General features: G+C 33.3%; 2 protein-coding genes across 2 annotated transcripts; both read left to right on the top strand.

Annotated features, from left to right (window-relative positions):
- Positions 1-1280: 1280 nt before the first annotated feature.
- Positions 1281-7889, top strand: LOC136977406 (uncharacterized). Its single transcript, XM_067272875.1, has 3 exons — positions 1281-1475; positions 4629-5156; positions 7171-7889. Exons 1-3 carry the CDS (start codon positions 1331-1333, stop codon positions 7710-7712), a joined length of 1215 nt encoding a protein of 404 aa, XP_067128976.1. The 5' UTR covers positions 1281-1330; the 3' UTR covers positions 7713-7889.
- A 4684-nt stretch (positions 7890-12573) lies between these two features.
- On the top strand, positions 12574-13797 carry LOC136977385 (tigger transposable element-derived protein 1-like). Its single transcript, XM_067272842.1, has one exon. It carries the CDS (start codon positions 12574-12576, stop codon positions 13795-13797), a length of 1224 nt encoding a protein of 407 aa, XP_067128943.1.
- The last annotated feature ends 8863 nt before the right edge of the window (positions 13798-22660 follow it).

The following is a 22660-nucleotide window of genomic DNA, read 5'->3' as shown; positions in this document are numbered from 1 at the left end:
GCACTCCCACCGGAATTTAGGAACGCGTTCCGCAGGAATTTTTAAATGGATGTCGCTCGCGTGGAGTTACGTGGAGGAATAAAAGAACGCACCTCTAGAGAGCAAAAGAAGTACTGCAATCTCGAAAACACGGGTGAAAAAACACATAACATCGGTTTTCTCTTAAATGCATTAAACACGATTCCACTCATATGAGTCATATCAATTGAAAGAGAAAGAACTTTCTCGGTAGCAGGACTTTTCGTTACTGAAATAAAAATCAGATTGAGTGATCGGAGTATTGACCTTCTTTGCTTTTTAAAATCTTACGATAAAAATTTACAATAATATTTTGTATTATGTTTTATTGAAAAAATGAAAATTAATTTTTAGTTAGAAGTTTGATCTAAGTTCTTTTTCTTTTAAATTTTCAACTCAATTCAACGCATTTTTTTTTTTATGTTATTGTATGCAGTTTCCAGCAAACTTTAATAAATTTTTTCTATTTGTGAAAATTTCTACGTAATTCAAAGGTAATTTTTAATATATATCTTACGCAGCATATAAATATGATTTGGAGGTTGCGGAACAAATTAAATTAATTTAAAAAATGAAAAATAATTATATCATTTGATTCCATGATATTTTGTATATCTTAGAAATAATTAATTCTATCCCGGGATTTCCCGGCATCCCGAAAAACAGTTCACTTTTATCTCGGAATCCCGGGACAAGCAAAAGACCGGAAAATGAGAAACCCTACCTGGAACCAATTACCGACGTAAGGGTGCGACTATGCAGACGCGAATTTAGAGCAAGCGAGAGGTTGCGATCGATTTAGTTTTCGCAAAGGAAAACCATGCACAAGCGAGAAGCGAGAAATAACGCTGGCGAGAGCGAATTTCTGGTTCTCGCACATATCTGACAGGTGTTGATATTTATCGCGTCTCGCTTTTTCTCGCCACATATTCTCGCTCGCTCGGAAAATTCGCTCGCTCGCGTCTGCATAGTCGCAGCCTAAGGTGAGGTATATCTGTATTCTGTATTCTCGTGCCACTTGTTAATATTTGCAACCTTTTATATCTGTTTAAACACTAATTTTACTAATTAATGAACAATTTAAAATGACTGTAAAATTAAAAGAATGTTTAAGACATTTATTTATTTTAAAATTTTAGAACAAATTTTATTAGTCATTAGATAACAAAACAGTTATAGTTTAAGTTAGCACCGCCAGATGTCGATACTATTGCTGTAATTAGTTACAAATTTCCAAAATGTGTCATTCCTGTTCCGGCATCCGTCCATTGTGATTGTGCTACTTCATCAATCGTAATTTTTCAACAGAATCATGAGAGTCGTCGAACACGGAAGAAAAATTCAAGAAGCACGAAATACAGCTGACGAAAATGAAAAATTTTACGCTGAAATTGGAAAAAGAATTTGGGGACAATTTACAAGGGGAAACGGCATACCCCAGAAGAACAATAAGACAGGTAAGTGAAATATCAAATAATTCGTGTTCATTTTAACCATCGATTGGGTATTTATTACTCCACACTTAGCTACTATGTCGTTACTTCATGTTCGATCGATCGATCATCCACTGACTTCGTTCAAGATATTAGAGTTCGTACGTTATAATATTGCTCATAATCCGATTTGATTTATGTTTTGAGCATACTTTACTATCAAATTAAATAATTGTAAAACATTAACCAATTGGTAGAGATATACGAGGGTTATCAAGCTGTAATGAAGCCAAGTAATCTAGATCACATCAAGAAAAGAAGACTAATTTTCTTTTCCTGATGTGATCTCGATTACTTGGCTTCGTTAAAGTTTGATAAGCCTCGTACATCTCTACCAATTGGTTATTTGAGTTAATTATTTAATTTAATACATTAGAGGGAAGAAGGTTACAATTATATACTTCACTATCATTTCGTCGCCATCTTTCAAACTGGCAATGCCACTGCTGACCGGGTCCCACCCATATCGCTGTTTCATCACACAATTGATTTCGTATTTCCATGTGTTACTAACACCATTATCCATCAGATTTTCGACCTAATATATACAGTACGTACGAAATTTACTTGTCACTTCAAAATCTATCGGTTTTTTGGTTTTGAAAGCAATTCGTTATCGTAACCTGATTTTCCTAGGGCTTTAAGAGGGATGCTTTCTAGTGCCCCACAATAACCATGCATAAGCTTATCGAAATCCACGAAATACATTTCCTATAAATCATTTTTTATATAAATGTTAATTAAAGACTTTTTTTGGAGAGAAATAAACTGTCACAAAGTAAAAATTCCAGAGAAATTTAAATAACAAAATGTATAAAAATGCGAAAAAAGTAAAACAATGGGTGGCTTACATTGTGCCTCCCAGTTGCAGCCCTCCCACTTAGCACTCCGGATGGCATGGCGCCGTAAACAAGTAGCGATGATTGGTACAGCTGGTACGTAAACAAGTAACTGTGTATTTCTTCAAGAAGATAAGCAGAAACAACAAAGGGAGAGAGGTTGCAGCTGTAGCTATAGGCTTTTCCCTAGGGCTACAGCTGCATGTAATAAAATATTGGTTATAAATGCCAGAAAATTAGTTCATGTAGTTTCGAGTGTGAAGGAAAACAAAAGAAATATAATAAAGCGTCAGAAGAAAGGATGGGAGGGCCTGAGGCATCGTATGGGTCGACCGGGCTTCACTACTCTGCTAACTTTCTGATTTAAATGCAAAACGCGATAGGTTTAAATAGAAAAAGTACCTAAAGATGTAAACGTTTAGGAGTAGAAGTTTTCAATTAAAAAAGATCTCGGTGATTGATCATGAAAAAGTGTGGATTTAGGAACTTCTCATTATACGCATTCCAACGAAAAGACATTTCAAAACAAGTATAAATACAATATATAAATAAGTAATAATTGACTTTAACAATATTATCGAGAGCGATTGTGGATACGCAGAGCGGCACAAAAACCAGTTAATCGTTATAATATCTAAGTTGTCTTTAAGGGTCGAGTTATAAACTGCGTAACGTAACCGTATCCGTATTCGTAAATGTTTGCTACACTGGATATCTATAGCAATAGTTATAAACTACCGTAAAACCTTTTCCGTAACAAACTTCTTTACGATTTACGAAGCAGTCTATCGTGAGCATGCGCAAAATCATCGGTAGTTATTGCCAGATCTAACACTATAATTATTTATTAATTTTATTATTTTTCTATTTTTTTATGACCAAAGTAATTCTTATCTTAAAATTTTATATTATTCAGAAGCAGCATTGTCAGTCAAAAGTTACGTTTCGACCAATTTGTCAAAGTTTCGTCGGTTGCTTCCGGCACAACTTCCGATTGTATATCGACTGATGGCGACTTAGCGCATTCGCAATTCTCCGTATCCCTACCGTAAACGTTTGATCGATCCAAACTTTTCTTATGGAATGCGGTACGGCCATACGGATACGATACGGAGTTTATAATCATGCTATACGGATACGGTTACGTTACGAAGTTTATAACTCGACCCTAAGCTATCTAGAATATGAACTGTTAACTGCCTCTTCAGCATTAGTATATATTAATATCTGTTAGTCACTGAAGATATTACAATGCAACATCGTGATAATTAATAAAGTATTCTAATTTCTCTAACCTACGACTAATTAAAATTGACTGTTGCATTAATGTGCCAAATTTCAAGCTCTCGACGACAACGGGTACAGCTTTGAATATTCAATTCTTAAAAAATTAATTGTATAATTAAAAAATGCAGATAATTTAAATTAAAATCCTGAACAACAATGTTTAATTTATTTATTACTAATTTACGCCAGACTAAAAGAATTATCGGGATACAAACTTTTTCTTATAAATAATAAATGCTTTGCAGATTTATAACAAAATTCATGTTTTTGAATTCCAATGTGAATAAAAATACAAAAAATTGTGAATTTTGTTTTGTTTTGTAGGAAAATATCGATAAGTAATGAGTTTTTCTAAATGAAACATAAAATCATAAAGATTTTAAGGTTTTCTTCAGAAAAGATTTTGGAACAATTCCTGCAAACTTTAATCGCTTATAAATTACATCACTAGTTAAAGTTTATTTAAATATAATTAACTGCAGTGTAACATTTCGTTAAACGACCAAACAACCTTTTAAATATTAAATGAATATATTTAAACAATAGAAATTTCTATTCGTCATAAGAAGACAAAAACAAATTTTCAATCTTTACACTTCCCTTTCATACTAGGGCAACACAAGACAAAGTAGAAACACTCTTATTTCATCAAGTCGGCTCCCCCGAACGATTTTAATCCATCCGTGTAAACTTAGCCGTGTAAACCGTGTAAATCTAGTGTTAAGCTACGTTAAAGCATCTATACACTACGTTACCTATTCAAGTGTTCATACTGTTCATTAACTTTACGCTTAGCCATCAAGTATCAACAATTCTATAATCTTTCGTTTTACGATTGTTTCAAGTGGATATTTTTCTACTTTGATAATTAGGTTATTGTCTTTCGACGCCATTTCCTACATTTTCCCTCGCCTTTCGTTCCTAAACGTTTGAAACGGAAGTTACGTTATACAATAATTTTTTTCAAATAGAGAAATATTTTTTATTTCAGAGGATAGAAATGTCGACGGTGAGCGGCATGATGTATTAAACGACGATTTCAGAAATCGGTGCCAGATACAAGGTGCACCATTATTCGAACCTGGAGAAAATAATTCAGTTTCATCCTCAAATATCAGCGGAAGACGACCAACCCAAGACGTCACACAGGAAGACATTTTGTCGCATTTTAAAAATATGAGATGTCCCGATCGTCCATTTTTAAATTCAGTCGATCCCTGGAATTACCTTGAAGAGGAGACGGAATTCTGCTTAAACAGAATGTTTCTGTTTACACTTTTAAATTTAATCCAAGAAATGCCGAAGGATTTATTTTATGAATTTCGATGCGAGATTGAAGAAACAATAAACAGATATAAGAAGGAAGCATTTTTGCGACGAAATCGATCACCCAATGAAAGAAATTGGCATCAGGAATACCCAAAGCCTAATAATGGATCGACGGTTGCCTCGACGGGTTCTTCGACACCCAGAAAAACGGAGGGACACATGGAAAATACTTCATCTCTACCTTATACTGGTAAATATTCAATTTGTTAAATGCATTTTCAAGTAAATTGGAATTTTTGAAAGTTAATATTCATTAATCGAATTGATCGAATCGTTAAGTCATTAATCGAATATCTTGCACGTTCTGATTAATGCAAAGCTTTCAATAACTCCTTGAAATTAATTTCACGTGATGTAACATTACTTGTATAAAAGCAGTAACTTATGTCCAGACCATGGCCTTTCCAACTTTTTTATTAATTCTTTGTGGCACGGAATTAACTTGTAGCATTCTTGAGCAGTAATTTCTTTCCACAACGGACGTATGTTTTCGTCTAAATCTTTGAAACTTAAAATGTTTTTGTTTCAGTTATATTTTCACATTATCTCATTTTTTCTATGGAATTAAGGTCTAGTGAATTGCCAGGCCATTCTAATACCTCTATTCCTATGTTTTCAAAATATGATTTCCTTTTCTTGACTGTTTGGACAGGGACACTATTCTGTTGATAAATGTATTCACTGTGAGAAAGTAATATTTAACTGTTGGTATAAGATTTACATCCACTATTTTAATTTAAAGTGATTAATCAATGTTTTGCTTCACAATTTGTAAGATTCCAAGTCTATAAACAGTTGAAAACTCATGATGCAAATTTTATAGTTTTTGAAATACGATTAGGAAGATACTCCTGGCTTTTTCTGTCAACATCTTTGTGTTTCCATTCGTAAGACGACAAAATCTTGTCATAAAATAATACTTTTTCCACTTAAGGTTCCAATCTTTATATTTTCTATTCCACCTAATACTCTCTTGTTTCATTGCACTTGAAGCAACAATCTCTTTACCTGGTTAAATCCATAGCCCATTTCTTTTAGTCTCCACTTTGTTGTTTTTTTATAAATAAGTTTAGTTGTATTGTTCCATTTGTTAGTTGACATTTTAGTTGAATTTTTCCTAGGACTTGTTATAAGATTTCTGAGAAACTTGTCTTCTGTCTTTCTAGAATATCCTGATCTTGGCTGCACGTGTGTTTTTCCAGTTTTTTTTTTCTGTACTTTTTAATAATTCTACCCAGAGTAGATTTGTGACATTCAATTAGCTTGCTTATTTCTGAGTTTTTCTGAAAACACCTTGTAAATGTATTTTTAATAATTGCATCTTTTCAAAATGGTTTTCAATTAGGAGCCGTAGCTATAATTAAATTATTTTAATTCTAACGAGTCCAATATTCTAAGTATTTCTGCTATTACAAGTTAAAACACACAATGGTTGTTTTATATAAAAAATATAAAATTGTTATAACATAATATGGAAAATTCGTGCTCTCGTAAAACCTGAGCATCCCACCCAACTCTTTGATGTCATCGCTTTCAAACTTTGGAACAAGTAAAAACATACAGGATTTTCTAATCCTTAATTAAATTTCTGTTAATTATTACAAACTTGTACGCTTCTTACGTAATTTTAAAGTACAAATTACCCAGCAGACATGCCTAAGATTAAAGTAATAAGGACACACGTTGAAATAAAAAACACGTGAAAAGTTTGGTTATTTCAGTCTATTATTTTCATGTTTTTCAACAAAATGAAATCGAGTTCGTCTAGGTCATGGTAGCTAGTATTTTTCACAGGATCCTAGAGAGAAACCAAGAATAATTTTTTGCAGATTATTCTAACTCGTACTGGTGAATAGTGGGGTAGCCTAAGTCTAATACTTTTAATGAATTCCTTATGTGAGACCGTAAAAGATACAGCCCCATTTGTCTTTGTTAAGGTCCGAAACACCTTATCTATTTCTTGGAGATATGAGCGATTAAAATAGATTAGACGATTTCTAATTATACCTCATAAAATTCAATAATTCAGTTTCTAAATATAACAAAGAGTAATTAATGTCTGCCGAGTTTAACTTAAAAGCAATACATCAGACAATAACTAAACAAAATATGTAAATTTCATATTAAATAATTATTATTCATTTATTTATTCAGACACGAAACGTTTCTTACACACAGTTAAGTTAAATTCTTTTGTTTTTTAGAGGATAGAAGCGCCGAGAGCCAGAATCAGCACAAAGAAAAAAGAACATTTATATACGAAGAAGGTTCGAGAAAACGCATATTTTCAAATATAAAAATGTTTCCTGGTTTTAGTAAAAATCCAACTGTTTGTTCAAGTGCAAACAAAAGACCCGAAGAGGAACATTTTGGAGATATCCCTTATCCTGAACATTGCAAGATTTCACATTCAGATCCCAGAAATTTAGATCATGACTCGGATCACGTTTCAACTTGGACGAGTTCGGAGTTTATTCTGTTGATTTCAAAACCTTATACGGGATTGCCACCGGATTTACGTTACGGACTGCTAAAAGAACTTTCAAGACTGATAGATAAATATCAAATGGAGAAGAATTTCATACGAATGCGCAATGCTTTGAAACGTTCTGGCGAATATCCATACCCTGGCAATGGATCCAGAGTTGATTCAGAGCGAACATCAAAAAACGTGGAAAATAAAAATTCATTTTCACGTTCTGATTATCCATTTCCAATTTCGTTCATGCCATATCCTCATCCTTAAAATCCAATTTGCCTGATTTGTTTATTTTTATCTTTTAAAGTATTAGTTCCTGAGTAATTTGCATGACAATTTATTGTATTCTTTCTGAGATTTTTGTATTTTTTTATTATTTATAAATGATTTTCATTTTACTCTTTGTCCATTTTTGACTTCCCGCAATAAAGAAAGTGCAAATCACTTGTTGTGTTTTCTTATTTTATCGGTCTTAAATTCGATGAATATTCAGTTCGGTTTATTTATAAATATAAAATAAGAGTTAAAATATAAGAATGTGGACAGAAAATGGCGATGGAAAATGTGTAGCCGTCCTTATTAATGTAACGTAATGTTACTTTTCGTTATTTTCGTGACAATTAAATTCACATAAGGGAAACACAAAGGTCTTCACACTTTGTTCGTGTTCACCCCACAAGAACAGGAATTCTACCTGGCGAAGTGCACCATTTTCTGTAGGCTCCCTTCTACTCAATATGGCAAAACTGTATAAAGCAGGGATGAACGACACGCGGCCCGCGGGCCGCTTGCGGCCCGTTAAACATGTTTATGCGGCCCGCCAAGCATTTCTAAAATTGAATTTATTTTATCGACTTTCTCCCATCAATATATTGTTATAAAATTAATTATAATAAAATGGTAGTACATACTAAACCGAAACAATTTTTTGTGACGAGTTACTCACTTGTCGGCGATTTGTTTAAACATGCAATACGAACGCGCCGCGTCTGTGCTTGTTTGTGTACAACTGTCACACAATCAGTCAGACTGGTAAGCTGTTAACTAGCAATTTTAGCAATTCTTGTGTTTCTTGAAAGGTGTGAGTGCAATATTATTGTCAAAAAGGTAATATTAGAGTTTTTTTTATTCAAAATTAAGTTTTCCTACAAATTTTTTTAACTTTCAAATTTTTAATCCATAATAGCATGTCGGAAAAGGAAACAAAAAAACGGAAGGTTGCGGATGAGCACAGGCATTTCCAAGAAAAGTGGAAATTTGATTATTTTTTCACTTTCGTCAAAGATAAAGCTGTATGCTTAATATGCCCAGAGACTGTGTCGACATTAAAAGAATATAACATAAAAAGGCATTACGATACAAAACATGAACAACAATATAAAAACTTAACAGAACAACTCCGGATAGATAAGTTTAGTCAAATGGAGAAAAACTTGGGAAACCAACCGGCTATTTTTAAAAATCAAGCTATTTTATCAAATACGGCAGTAAAGGCTAGTTTTGTCGTCAATCACCCCTGGTATAAAGTACTGTGTAAATTGTTCTCTGTAAAAGAAAAGTTGAATACCCCACCTAACTGTTGATAATTGAAGGAGGATGTTTACAATAATTTCCGTACGAAAAAAAAAAGAAAGTTTCCTTTCATTTACAAAATTTTCCCGCTAAAATCCGCGGTCTCACACAAGTAAAATCATTTAGTTTTAGTCCCTTCGATATAGCTCATTGTATCTTCCCACCTCCTGGAATTTTAATTGCCAAAACTTACTAGTTTCGATCTCCCTAATACACAAACCCCAACTGCAAATTTTTGTTCAAAGGCACATGAATTTTTAGTTCAAAGTGAATAAAGAAAATCGTGCTCCCGCCACACAAGCATACTAATATGCACGCATACATGCAGAAAAAACCCGAATTTGCATTTCTCGACGTTTCGTCGTCTCCTGAGTCTATTAAGGGGTCATTTTTGACCGATTGCCGTATTTTCGCAGTTTTATAAAGGTATATTACTTAAATGGGGCAAATGTAATATTATTTTACAATCAAATTTAAATTATTGTAAAATTATAACTTTATAACCAGTTATAACTTTAAACGCATTTCCTTTCTTTTTTAATTTAAAAAAATACAAAAATATTTTTCAGAATTACATATAACACCACAATCTTCATCACAAATTTCGATTTTTACAACAGAATCTAAAACATTAGAATGGCGGTTACTCCAACAGCTAGTATTCGTTTACATTTAAATAAATGATGGCTGCAATATTATAAACTTACTACAGGTAGTGGCGGGCGAAACAAAAAATTTTACTCTCTTAACCACTGTGCATATTTGTTACAAATATGAAAGATATGTTAAAAAGAAACCGATGTCCGATGAGAGAAATGCTTAAAATGCGTGAATTGCAAAAATATCGCCGACTATTCTCTTGTGTCATGATTTTGTAACCACCTTAAAAATTACTAGAAACATCTGACAATAAAAGGGCACCGATTACTGTACTGTACTACACTAAACGATTACAGATAATCACTAGCACCTGAACACAGCATGTGACATGACGCTGTGGGAATTTCGAACATTCCATAAATAGCTTACTAGAAATATGTGCTTAAAAGGTAAGAATATGGACGGTAATAACTACGGAAAGGGTAGTGTAGTCGATTATTAATTAAAATATCGTTGTCTCATTTTATTCTGTTATTTGGAAATATCGAGCTAAGAAGTGATTTGAGCACGGGGAACCATCGAACACTGGTCGTGAGTTCGCGGGGTTTTCCCCGTTTGTAACGAAAAAAACACTCGCAGAATAGGGTCAGTTTTGCATAGAAAGTTCCTCGGGAGACCCTTGGCAGATCGCCCACGTCGCGTTGCTGCATATAAACGTACTGTAGAGTACAGTAGACTCTCCCATATCCGGACTGATTAAAAGCAATCGAAAATTTTTGAAAATATTGTACACTAGTCCGAATCTTACCTTCCCATAGAGTAGTTTGTACATTTTCCATTTTTTAACGGTTGTAGAAAAAACTATGTTACAAATCGCATCAATGAGCATTACCATATGTATTGACGGCCGGATGGCCGAGCGGTAAAGGTGGCAGCCTGCCGCTCTGGGGGACCCGGGATCGAATCCGAACGGGTCGAATAATCCCCAGGAATTTTTGGGGGGTGGTCCGTTCGGATATGTCGGTCCCCGTCCCTCACCACCCGGTCGCCCCATTGTGGGCCTGGCCGAACCCATAATGGGCCTACTAAACAAGAATGTTACAGAGGAATACTTGTTGGGAGTGCTATGTTACAAATCGCAAATAGCATTAACATATGTACTGTACAATACAAGTAATATATTTATACCTGCATATATACAGTATGCAGATTAATATTGTTACAAAGTAGTTGCATGTTGAGCGCTGTTTGACAGATCGCAGATAGCACAAATATAAAAACGGATGACAAACATATGTACAGTGCATTATTCAGATTAACAATAGTGCAAAAATTATATTGGGAGTGCTATGTGACAACGACAGATAGTACAAACGTATATACAGTATGCAGATTAACTGTGCGTAAAACTAGATATAGGGTGGGTGCTACGTACCAGATTGCAGGTAGCCCGAACAAATTATTAGGTTACAAACGTATTTACAATCGACATTCCTAAGGTCACACTAAAAGCACAGACATAGTGATTTTTATTAACGTGTGGTATTAACATTGTAGTTCAGTAGATTTGCATGGCTACGATTTAAAAAAAAGTACAAAAATGTTTTGTAGAATTGTATATTACACCACAATCTTCATCACAAATTCCGATTTTTAAAAACAAGGAACGGCGGTTACTCCAAAAATAAGCAATTAATGTTTTAAAAATATCATAAATACCCTGTACGCCCTGCTGTACAACACCCGAGAGTCGAGGAATCTCGTCATTCGTTGATCTTTAAAAAATAATCTAATGCGCCAATAGGAACTGAAGGAAAACGTACTAGTTATTAGGTTCTGAATGCATCGATCTACAGTCATACCTCGGTACTCGAACGTTTCGGAGCCCGAACAAATCGGTACTCGACCAAAAATTTCGAAAAAAAATGCCCCTGTTCCCGAACAAAATTTTGGTACTCGAACGGGAAAGCCCGCCAAGTCGACGTGTGGTGATTTCTTATAACCGTGAACGAATCAAAAAGGGGCGATACAAAATTAACGAGAACATTTATTAACTCACATACATCCAACTTGGATCTTACACAAAAAACGCCTCCTATCGTGAACAATTGACGAAACGAAAGTGTACATTTGTCAGACAATGAACAAAGACTTAGCTTGTAAACAATTTACCTTTTGTATACATATAACTGACAAGATTAAGGTTCAAAGTATGAAACTCGATCCCGAACGGTCCCTTGACGGTCGGACACACAAAAAGAACGGATAGCGCCTAACTAAAGCGCGGTTTACAATGACGAATATGATTAACCTTAACACGACAGACAGTTACGAGACAGTCATTGTTTCGCATGCACATTAACTTACGCTGTGCTATATTTTTTGGATTAGCATCCTTTTCTTTTGATTTATTATCCCTTAAACATGGGTCCCAAGAAGTATAAAAGTGAAAGTGGTCAAGTGAAAAGGAAAACAGTGAGAACAACAATCGAACTGAAAAAAGAAATCATTGCTAAACACGAAAATGGAGTGCGTGTTTCGGATCTTGCTGTCCAATATTCTATGGCTAAGTCGACGATATCGACTATTTTAAAGAATAAAGAAACAATAAAAAGAGCTAATGTTGCAAAAGGAGTGACTACGTTGACAAAGCAAAGGCCTCAGGATACTTGAAGAAGTGGAGAAGTTGCTACTTATTTTTATAAATGAGAAACAGTTACGAGGTGATAGCATTAGTGAGACATTTATTTGTGAAAAGGCGCTAGAAATCTATGACGATTTAGTGAAGAAAACCCCTGGTACAAGTACGAGTGCTTTTGTATTCAAGGCTAGTAGAGGGTGGTTTGAAAATTTTAAGAACCGAAGTGGAATACATAACGTAGTAAGGCATGGAGAGGGAGCTAGTTCAGACAAGGAAGGGGCTGAGAAATTTGTCGCCGAGTTTAGTAAACTTATAATGGAAGAAGGTTATGCACCTCAACAGGTGTTCAATGCAGACGAAACTGGGCTATTTTGGAAGAAAATGCCGAAGAGAACCTATATTACAAAGGAAGAAAAAGCACTACCAGGGCACAAGCCAATGAAAGATAGGCTTACTCTTTTGCTGTGTGGTAACGCAAGTGGAGATTTTAAGGTTAAGCCATTGTTGGTTTATCACTCCGACAATCCAAGGGTGTTCAAAAGGAACAATATTCTGAAGAGTAAATTGCCTGTTATGTGGCGTGCTAATTCAAAGGCCTGGGTGACTCGGCAATTTTTTGTTGAGTGGGTGCATGAAGTTTTTGCACCAAGTGTGAAAGAATATTTGCAAGAAAAGAACTTGCCAATAAAATGCCTTCTCCTATTAGATAATGCTCCTGCTCACCCTCCAGGCTTGGAGGAGGATTTAGTCGAAGAATTCGACTTTATTCGGGTTAAATATCTGCCACCTAACACAACCGCTTTGCTACAACCAATGGATCAACAGGTCATTTCTAATTTCAAGAAATTGTACACTAAATCCTTGTTTCGGAAGTGTTTTGAAGTCACTAATGACACTCGGTTAACTTTGAAAGAATTTTGGAAAAATCATTTCCATATTCTTAATTGCGTTCATCTTATTGACAATGCATGGAACCAAGTGACATACCGTACCATGAATTCAGCATGGAGGAAACTCTGGCCCGACTGTGTACCAGAGCGAGATTTTGAGGGCTTTAATGAAGAAATTGTGGATGACATTGTTTCTATTGGACAAAGCATAGGCTTGGAGGTCGACAATGAGGATATTGAAGAGCTCGTGGAAGACCACAGTACCGAGCTTACTACAGAAGAGTTGGAGCACCTTCAAAATGAGCAACAAAGGATTTTGGCTGAGGATATGTCTTCGGGAGAGGAGGAAGGAAAGGAGGATATTCCAAGTTCAGTGATTAAAGAAATTTGTGCTAAGTGGGGGGATGTGCAAGCTTTTGTTGAAAAATCTCATCCTGATACCATGGTAGCCAATAGGGCTGTACACCTTTTCAATGAAAATGTCATGTCTCATTTCCGTAAAATTCTGCAAAAAAGGCAGAAGCAACAGACAATGGATAAGTTTTTAATTAAAGATTTACCTGCCCAAAAGCGACAGAAAAGGGAAGCAACCCCCGAAGTTCCATTACCAGATGTTTTTATGGAAGGGGATTCCCCTTCTCGGCAGTAACTCCCGCTCTTCCTCCTCACACCTCCATCCACTTACGCCATCATATCGCAATCAAAAATGTAAGTTTTCGTATGTTAAAATGACTTCTTTAATGTTTTTACTATTTATTGAGAGTTATATATGTGTTATTTACTGCTTACCTAAAAACTAAATATCATTTATACTCTAATCTGTTATGTTACTAGCGAATCAACTGGGGATTGGAACGCATTAATCCATTTTACATTATTTGTAATGGGAAAAAATGATTTGGAGTCCGAACATATTGGTACTCGAACCTCTTTCTGGAACGGATTATGTTCGAGTACCAAGGTACCACTGTATATTATTTTTTTTCTTTCAAAGCCGTACGAAAAAGTTTAAAGATGTTTATCTTTGTTGTAGACATACCAAAATGACGTAAAATGAAGTAAGTACCTTGTCAATGTCCACGGGGCAAATACACATTTAAACATATATTTTAACAACGTCAATTTTAATGTTATCAATTAGTTTAATCAGTAGGAATTTAGAAACACAATTCACAACATATTTACTCAAGTCTTTACACGTTTGTTTCAATCTTTTAAAGTAATCATTTACACAGGAGATAATAAAATATTTATTTTTAAAATAGAATTCTGTAAATAAAATAATCAGAAATATTAAGATATCTGCTAAAATTTGCTACAAAAATTTATTTTAATCGATTTTAACTATTTTAATTGTAATTTAAATGTGTATACAGTATATGTTATGGACTAAGTGATTAATACGGGCACTGTAATAAATTTCAGGTTTTTATACATTAAATATTTCTGTAAATTACAACCTTCCTCCTACATAAAGACCAAATTTGTCCTTGACCCGTTCACAGAGCTCGACCATTTGCATTTTATTATTGCTTTTAAAATAGTTTCCCCATCTTCGTTCGCTAGCAGAAAGTTTTCTCAATATTCTGTTTTCACTGTTAAATTACAAAATTTTTCATGATTTGAAGCTGGATGAAAATTTCTATAAAAGTTTTTTTTCAAAATTTCGAATTATCTTGCATTAAAAACTATAATTTAAAAAAATATTTATTTTTCCAACCATAATTGCAGAATAATCATTAAAACTTAACGTTTAAAGGAGATATTCTTTTAGTTTTATTAACGGCCATCAACATTTGTTGTGATACCAGACTTATTGAATAAGAAATATTGTCCGATTAGGAAATCAACATTTATTGGTTTATATTATCTGGGAAATGTTTTTCTGGCCCCTCATCAGCCCCTATACAAGTTATGCATTGTCAGTAATTGTACATCTTTTTACACAAATGAATATACGTAAATAAGAAATGCACATACACTTTTCCATGATGGTACTACCTTAACCATTTTTGAAAACAACCGTCAACTTTTTTACCGTACAACAAACAGATGCTAACTCCACTAGAATTACGTTTTCCACATTTACCAAAGTACACTGTAAAAAGACAGAATGCGTTAAGTATAACCAAATTCGGTAAAAGATAATGTATATGTTCCAAACTCTATATGATGTAATTAACTTATAGACGGATAGAAGCGTGCAAACTACACAATATCTTCTGACTCTATGTAGTATAATGTGTGTTGCGATATATCAACAGATTTTTGCTGGTGAAACGTGCGTTTCTACAACAGCGCATTTGAATTTTTCTTACAGCAAGAGGTAAACTTACATTCCAGAAAGTAAATTGCTTCCGACGCTGTGTCCGGTTTCAAACCTCTGGATCTCATTCCTTCTCTCGTTTATTTTGACGAATTACACAGAGTGTTATACTTAAAAGAACGTTTGATTTTGTATAAATGAGCTAAAAATAGGCTATATACGAAATTGTTCAAAATATTCTCTTTGTGTATGATGTAGTTGTAATCTCGGAATAATTAAGTAATTTGTCATTATTATTGTAATAAATCATCGCGTTTATTACACTAAATTTGGTTGTCTAATTGCTCCCCTTGTATCCATCACCTATGTAAAACTTTAATTCTGTCTATATCAAATGCTTATGTTACGAAAAATCTGTTGTGTTGCATTGTATTCACAATTTTCTTCTTTACACACCGTAACGTTACTTTAAAACATAGATTTTACAACAAATAGGCTACATGATCTATTTAAAATATGGATTTTATTAAAATGTTATATTTTCGTATCACTTGTTGATATTTGCAACCTTTTTACGCTGAAGTTGGAAAAAAATTTCCGAAATTATCTGCGAGGGGATTCAGAAGAAAGATAAGGATGGTGAGTAAAACTTTATGGTAAAAGGGTAAAGGTTTGTAACCACTCGATTTCTCTTACTTTCTTTTAGAAGAGACATTAATAATAGACATTTGCAAAACGTAGAATAATTCTAGGAGCGATCAATGAAAAAGGAGCCATGAATAAAAGCGCATGAGACTAATTACTCTATCTGCACCGTTGGAGCCGCTATTGCTTAAGTTTGTTTAATGCTAATGCCCGTTTGGAAATAGTTAAATGTGTAAAACTTTAGGTGGGCGCAGCCTTGCTTTCATTTATTTATAATCTTGTAGAATAAAAGAAACGTTAGTTTAAAATTTTGCTTAGTATCTGCATTTTGACTTCCCATTATGTGTGGCTTTAACCCAACAGCAAGGACGACGCCAGCCAATGGGTAAGGGGGGGGCAAGATGATGTAAATTGATAGAGGATATGAATTGTATGTAAGTAAAATAGAAACGATTCATAAAGTTTTAATCATTTACTATGTACCGGAAAAGAAATATTTCAAGTAAAACATTTTCTTTAACTTACAAGAAGCCTAAGAAGATTATTTTAATTAAAACTTAGCATTTAAATAACTTTTTCGAATTTCTAGGGGAGAGCAACTGCCCCTCCCCCTGCGACGCCCTTGCCCAACAGCACGCAATTACTTTTTATGTTCGAGTAACGAGGAAAGGGATTCTGAAATTTAACTCGGTCGTAACTCAGGGACTACCTGTCAGCGTTCAATTTATTTATTTTGAAGTTTATTTCTCTCGATTTCAAACTAAATTTGTATAGTAATTAAGGCGGAGAGTCAGTAAAGCCTCTTCTACGTGGCTTACAGAACTGTGTTCATTCTCAAAATATCTTCTATCGATTTTAATTAAACTTCGCTATTTTCCATTACTTGTGATGAGGAATTCAAAAATGTAACGAGTGCTCATTTAAATTTTAAAAAAAAATTCAGTAACGAGTTGCTTAACTTTCCCGGAAACATTTAAAACTGCGTGTGTGGCGTCATCCGTTATCATATTTTATTATTAAAAAATTTTTATATTTTTAATTATTATAAAATGGCAAAAAGTTTTTAGAGTAATAAATGGCAAGTAGCTTTAACTTTTGGAGTAGGGTTGGGTTTTAAGAATTGTGAATGCTAATAACGAGTAAAATCGTCATTAAGTCCGACCCTACTCTATATACGACACACGACCTCCTTTATCTCCCCTTTCCGTCGATCTTTACTCACTAAATTTAATAGCATTAATCCCCCTAATAAACAAATTTCCCTGCAAAATTTCAAAAATTTTCGACTAAAAGCACAGGAGTTAAGCTTCAAACAGTATGAACAAAATCGTGCCCTTTACAGGCATAACATCTATACATACAGAAAAAAAAACACCTATGTTTTGCATTTCTCGGCGTTTTAAGGTCCCCTAAGTCAAAAAATGTAAAAGTCTTTGGTAGTCATTTTTGTTATATCGCCACACTTTTCCTGTTATATGTAACAGAGCTGGAAAAGTATTAAGAAATAGAAAAGTTTTCTTCCGGGTTGACTCCGACGTAACGGCTTCCCGACACGTAACAATTACGTTACGTTACATATGTTTGTCCGAACGTAGCTTTACGTTCGGACTCTTTTTTGCTTAAATATTTACGTTTGTATTTGTTTTCTATTTAAGGACAATTTTTGCAAAATTTTAATTTTGATTTTATACAATAATGTTTTTAAGTAACTACAGAGAATTATTTTAAATTTCAGAGTATAGAATTCAGGATCTGCGTAAATAGAAAATGATTTCAAAAATCTGCTTACGAATTTAGATTTAACGTTATAAGATCAGATCTCATCCTGAAATACAAGCGGAAGACGGCAGATGTGATGACACAAGAAAACTTTATGCGACGTCTTCCTTTGTTGACTTCCGTTTCCAAATTTAGAAAATCTGAGTGAAGAAGAAAAGGAGGAGACATAATCATATTTAAACAGGAATATAACAGCTGATAATTGGTTTACTAGTTTGTCTTTAGTCAAAGCACTAAAGGCTAAATAATTTACGTATGTTGGAACCGTACGCAAAAACAGACGGGAAGTACCGAAAGAATTTCTTCCAAAAAAAAAAGAACAAAAATTGGTCGATATTTGATTTTGACAATGGTATCCTATTATCCAAAGAAATATAACGTTGTTTTGGTGTTATCATCAATGCATTTTGATGACACCATAGATAAAGAAACCGGAGAATCACAAAAGCCAGAAATGGTTACTTTTTCTATGACAAAAGTTAGGAGTCGATTTTTTAGATCAAAAAAAGAAACAATGTGTCGCGGACTACAAGGAGATGGCTTGTGGGAATGTTTTTTAATTTATTGAATATTGCAGCAATTAACCCCTTTTCTATTTACAATCATAAGATTGCATCAAACGAAAATGCTAAAAGAGCTGAGTTTTTAGAAAATTTATGCTGACAGCTAATAAAACCACAAATACAAAGCGGATGTAGTTTAGAGAATTTTCCAAGAGAACTCACACAGCAAAATTGCTACTTGATATAAACGAGGAAGTCCAGGAATCGGACCGAATGGATCACATGGTAGGTGCTATATCTGGTCGAAGTCGAGATTATTCTACAAGAAGATGGTGCGAAAAACGTAAAAAATGTTCCTGTGTATACCATTTTGTTAATGTTTGTATAACACGCTACGAAAATTAATTGGATACTTCATTATGTAAATGATAATTTTTAATGATAAATATTTTCATAAAATATCACTGCTCTTTGCAATTTATTAAAAAAATATTGTATATAATCAAGCATTCTTTACAAAACATTTTTATAACTATTAGGTTTCTGATACTTCTGATAGAAAATTGGTGACTTGCTGTGCTCATTGTATATAAATGTATTATAACAGTTTTTCATTATTCAACACATAAGACTATACTTTGTTTTGCATTCTTTCATTCTTTAATTGTACATTTAAAAACATGGCTGTACTATAATCTCAGTTTACATACATTGTTTTAAGTTCTTTTCTACTTTTTTTGTACATTGTCTTGTTGATGCTGCATTTAAAGTTTTTTTATATAGATGTATTGTACCGGTACAGTAGCTATTTTTTATAATTACTTGTCTTGATTTATTATTATTTTTTATTATAAATAGAAAATATTGTTCTAATTAACGTTATGTAGTCAAGTTGAATTAACATAATTTTCTGCTTGAAATAAAAAATATTAGACATTTTTTACATATTATTTCAACGATTTATACAATAAACGACTATAATATACGATTAATTAACTTTTTTCCGCGATTATGCTACAACCGGAAGTAATAAGTTTACCGGTAAATTTTACGGCTGAATGCTTCTGTTAATGCACTTTCTATTTTAAATATAGTCAATTAACATTAAAATTAGCAACAGTATTGCTTAAAAACAAAGAAAAGAAATTTTAATTGTGTTTACGTTCTGATTCCGATGACGTAGCTTGAATGAACGACGTTTTCTGCGGAAAGTCATAAACGGACGGTTCTGAAAGAACGCTGATTCGTTGAACTAGATTCAATCGTAATAGAAATTACCAATTAGAGCTTATAAAGCGTATAAACAACAACTTTAAAAGCCAATTAACAACAAGAAGGTCTTCCATAGACTTACTATAGAAAGATTGAGTTTTTCAAGAATATTTATTGCTAAACGGTTTTGAAAGCATATTTACTCGTCTAAATACCCTCAAACAACTTTTCATTAACAATTTAGAGATCAAAAAGCGATTAAAATAAGCGATTTTATAGCGAATGTTTACATATTTCCAAGATCGTAACCTGAGTGGGCGTGGCATTTAGCGACAATCTTAGCGTCACTGTTTTCGAAAAACAAGTCGCTGATTCGTTGAACCAATATCAACAGAGACAGAAATTAACCAACTACAGTTTAAAAGAAGTTTACTTTCGATTTGTTCAGCCAATAATCTGCCTCTTTATCTTTAATTGCTTTAGGATGGTGGGGAATGTCATTCCCGAAATATTTATCGCCCAGGAATGGTGAGAAAACATTTATTGGTCGAGGTAGTTAAAAAATTAAAGTAAATTTTTTCAAAATTTTACTGATGAAATAAGTGAACAAAAAAGCTATTTGTAATTTCTTTATTGCTAAAGACCAAAATGTATAAAATCAAGACTATTTTTACATATTAAAATCTCAGAAATGTCAGCAATAATACAATATATTCGTCAATGACTTATGCAAAGTTGCAGGCAAGCTCCTAATTTAGCAGTAAGTCTGCTTTTTGGCTTTGCTTTGATATTATTTTCCATTCTTGAAAGGTCAATTCAGGATCCATCGCGTGAAATACTTTAAACGGTTTTCTAAGCAACAGAAAAATGGTTTAGACAAATAACATTAATCAGATTTTAATTGAAATCTAAATTCTTGTGATCCTGTTATGGAAGATCCCAAAGTTCGGGATATTCGATATCTGGAAAAAGTTTACCCCTGGATCTTCTCTTTGTCTTCGGACAAGGAATAGGATTAGAAGTAATGCGAGGAAATAAAGGTAAATCTGAAAGCACACATAGTCTGGAACCTTCATCGTGATTACACATTCTTTTTTCTTTGTTCAGATGCTGGCTCTGGATACTTTTATCCTCTAAAATAAAGTAAAAAAAATTAATTGCTTACGAAATGTTTCGTGTTTACATTAATAAAAAAATCACATAATTTAACAGTTTCTGTACAATTAATCGTATTTGTCTGTTGTATTGCTTCAAGTTAATTACGTGAATCATAAATTATTCATTGCTATATTTATGAATGAATTATGTACTTTACGAGGAAAAATATAATTAAAAATACATTTGTTTCTCCGTTTACATTAATTACAAACCCTTGTAAAATTGTACAGTACTGTACATCTCCAACGGATATACAAGCGGTGTTGGGCGGATATACACAATTGAGTTGCAAATTTTATTTATTCAATATTTAAAAATTAAATATAATAAATTGTACAAAGTAAACATTAAGCGTACGAATATGAAGGAAGCGAGGTTTATCATATATAATTTAAAAAGAACGCTATATTATTGCAGTCACTCTCCCTTCTCCCGTCGTCAGCAATCGTCAGATACAAATGAATCTCCCTTCCCCCATAAACTACTGACGTAAATAGGCCGATTTATTCTGTAAACTGGCCCAGTTAATAGAACTGTATGTTTTATTAATTTGTGTATTTTGTATTGACTTGTGTATATTTTAAGTTTTGTTATTGAATTTTCATAATACTCTGTATAGCGAACTTATCCTGGTAGTATACAAAATTAAATAATTATAAGCAGTTGTTATATATAATTATATGTAACTTTTTCACTTAATGATCATAGATATTCAGAAGTACCAATTTACTGGAGAATGCATTTAATAAATTAAATATTTACCAGTAGAAGATGGAGCCGAGTTTGTTGTCTGAGGTTTATCCGTTTTCGTAGATGTCGAAGGACCTGCAGAATCAACTGTGAGTTTATTGGTGAAATTTAAATAGTCCTGGCGCAAGTTTCTGTCACTTCGTTCCAAAAATGTTTTCCTCTTATATCTGTTTACTGTACTTGTAAGCTCGTGCAGGAACTGATTACATAAATCCTCCATTTTATGAAATAAATTCAAAAATAATAAATTAAACTCTGTGTTTAAATTATCTTTTGTGTCATCGTCTTTATCGCCATCCGAATCGTCTTCGTTTACAAGCAAAGTATCAAGATAAGCCATATTTGCAGAATGTGGCAATTTGTCCTCTTTCAATTTGTTTCTTGGTCCTCTTCCGCATGTATTTGAGGTTGAGACTGGATTATAAAATAAACATCTTTAGTTAGTTAAGAATTTTCTTGAATATCAAAAATCTGTAAAGTTTCGAAAAATTATGCATAATTAGAAGATTAGAAACAAATGCACATTTAAACAAATGCAATTTATACATATTTAATTAAGGAGTGAAGAAGCTAAAACATGTGATCGATTGACTGTCATACGTTGCTGATGTTAACAGAACTGTTTTATTAATTTCCACATTTCGAGATAAAATTTACATCTTTTAAAGTTGCATTTAACGAACCTAGGTACTGTACAGTACAATACAGTACAGGTTGCATTAAGAATCAGCTAACAGTGCCTATTTTGATTACAAATTGCAGATATAAATCATAAACCGAGTTTAGAACAATGGTTTATTCTTTTAAAACCTTGGAGGAAATAGGCCTACGATAATAAATGTTATTAAAAATAAGACATAGAAATTTAGATACGTAACGGTTAATTGACTTTTGTGCTACTCTATACATCCACGATTACTATCGATAAAACTGTGAAAGAGACTTGTTATTAACTTATATCTGTCGTTTTAGTTGTTAATTTACATCTATGTAGCTCTGATATTGTTTTAAAATACGTTTTCCAGTTAAAATGTGTTGTTGATTTTCATGTCTGATTTTGTAACCATATTGCGTGTTATTTAACATGTTGATAATGGGTTCAGGGCTAAGCAGAACCAGAGAGGACTCAAGGAATCTCCTTGAAAAATTCCTCGCACTAATAAAAATTTGGTTTGTTTGTATGGAAGTGTTACTAACCC

Source organism: Centruroides vittatus, unplaced genomic scaffold, assembly GCF_030686945.1.
Source record: "Centruroides vittatus isolate TY-2023 unplaced genomic scaffold, ASM3068694v2 contig_458, whole genome shotgun sequence".
Taxonomy (NCBI): domain Eukaryota; kingdom Metazoa; phylum Arthropoda; class Arachnida; order Scorpiones; family Buthidae; genus Centruroides; species Centruroides vittatus.
Note: the sequence above shows the minus strand (reverse complement) of the source record. Positions and strands in the feature narration are given on the sequence as shown.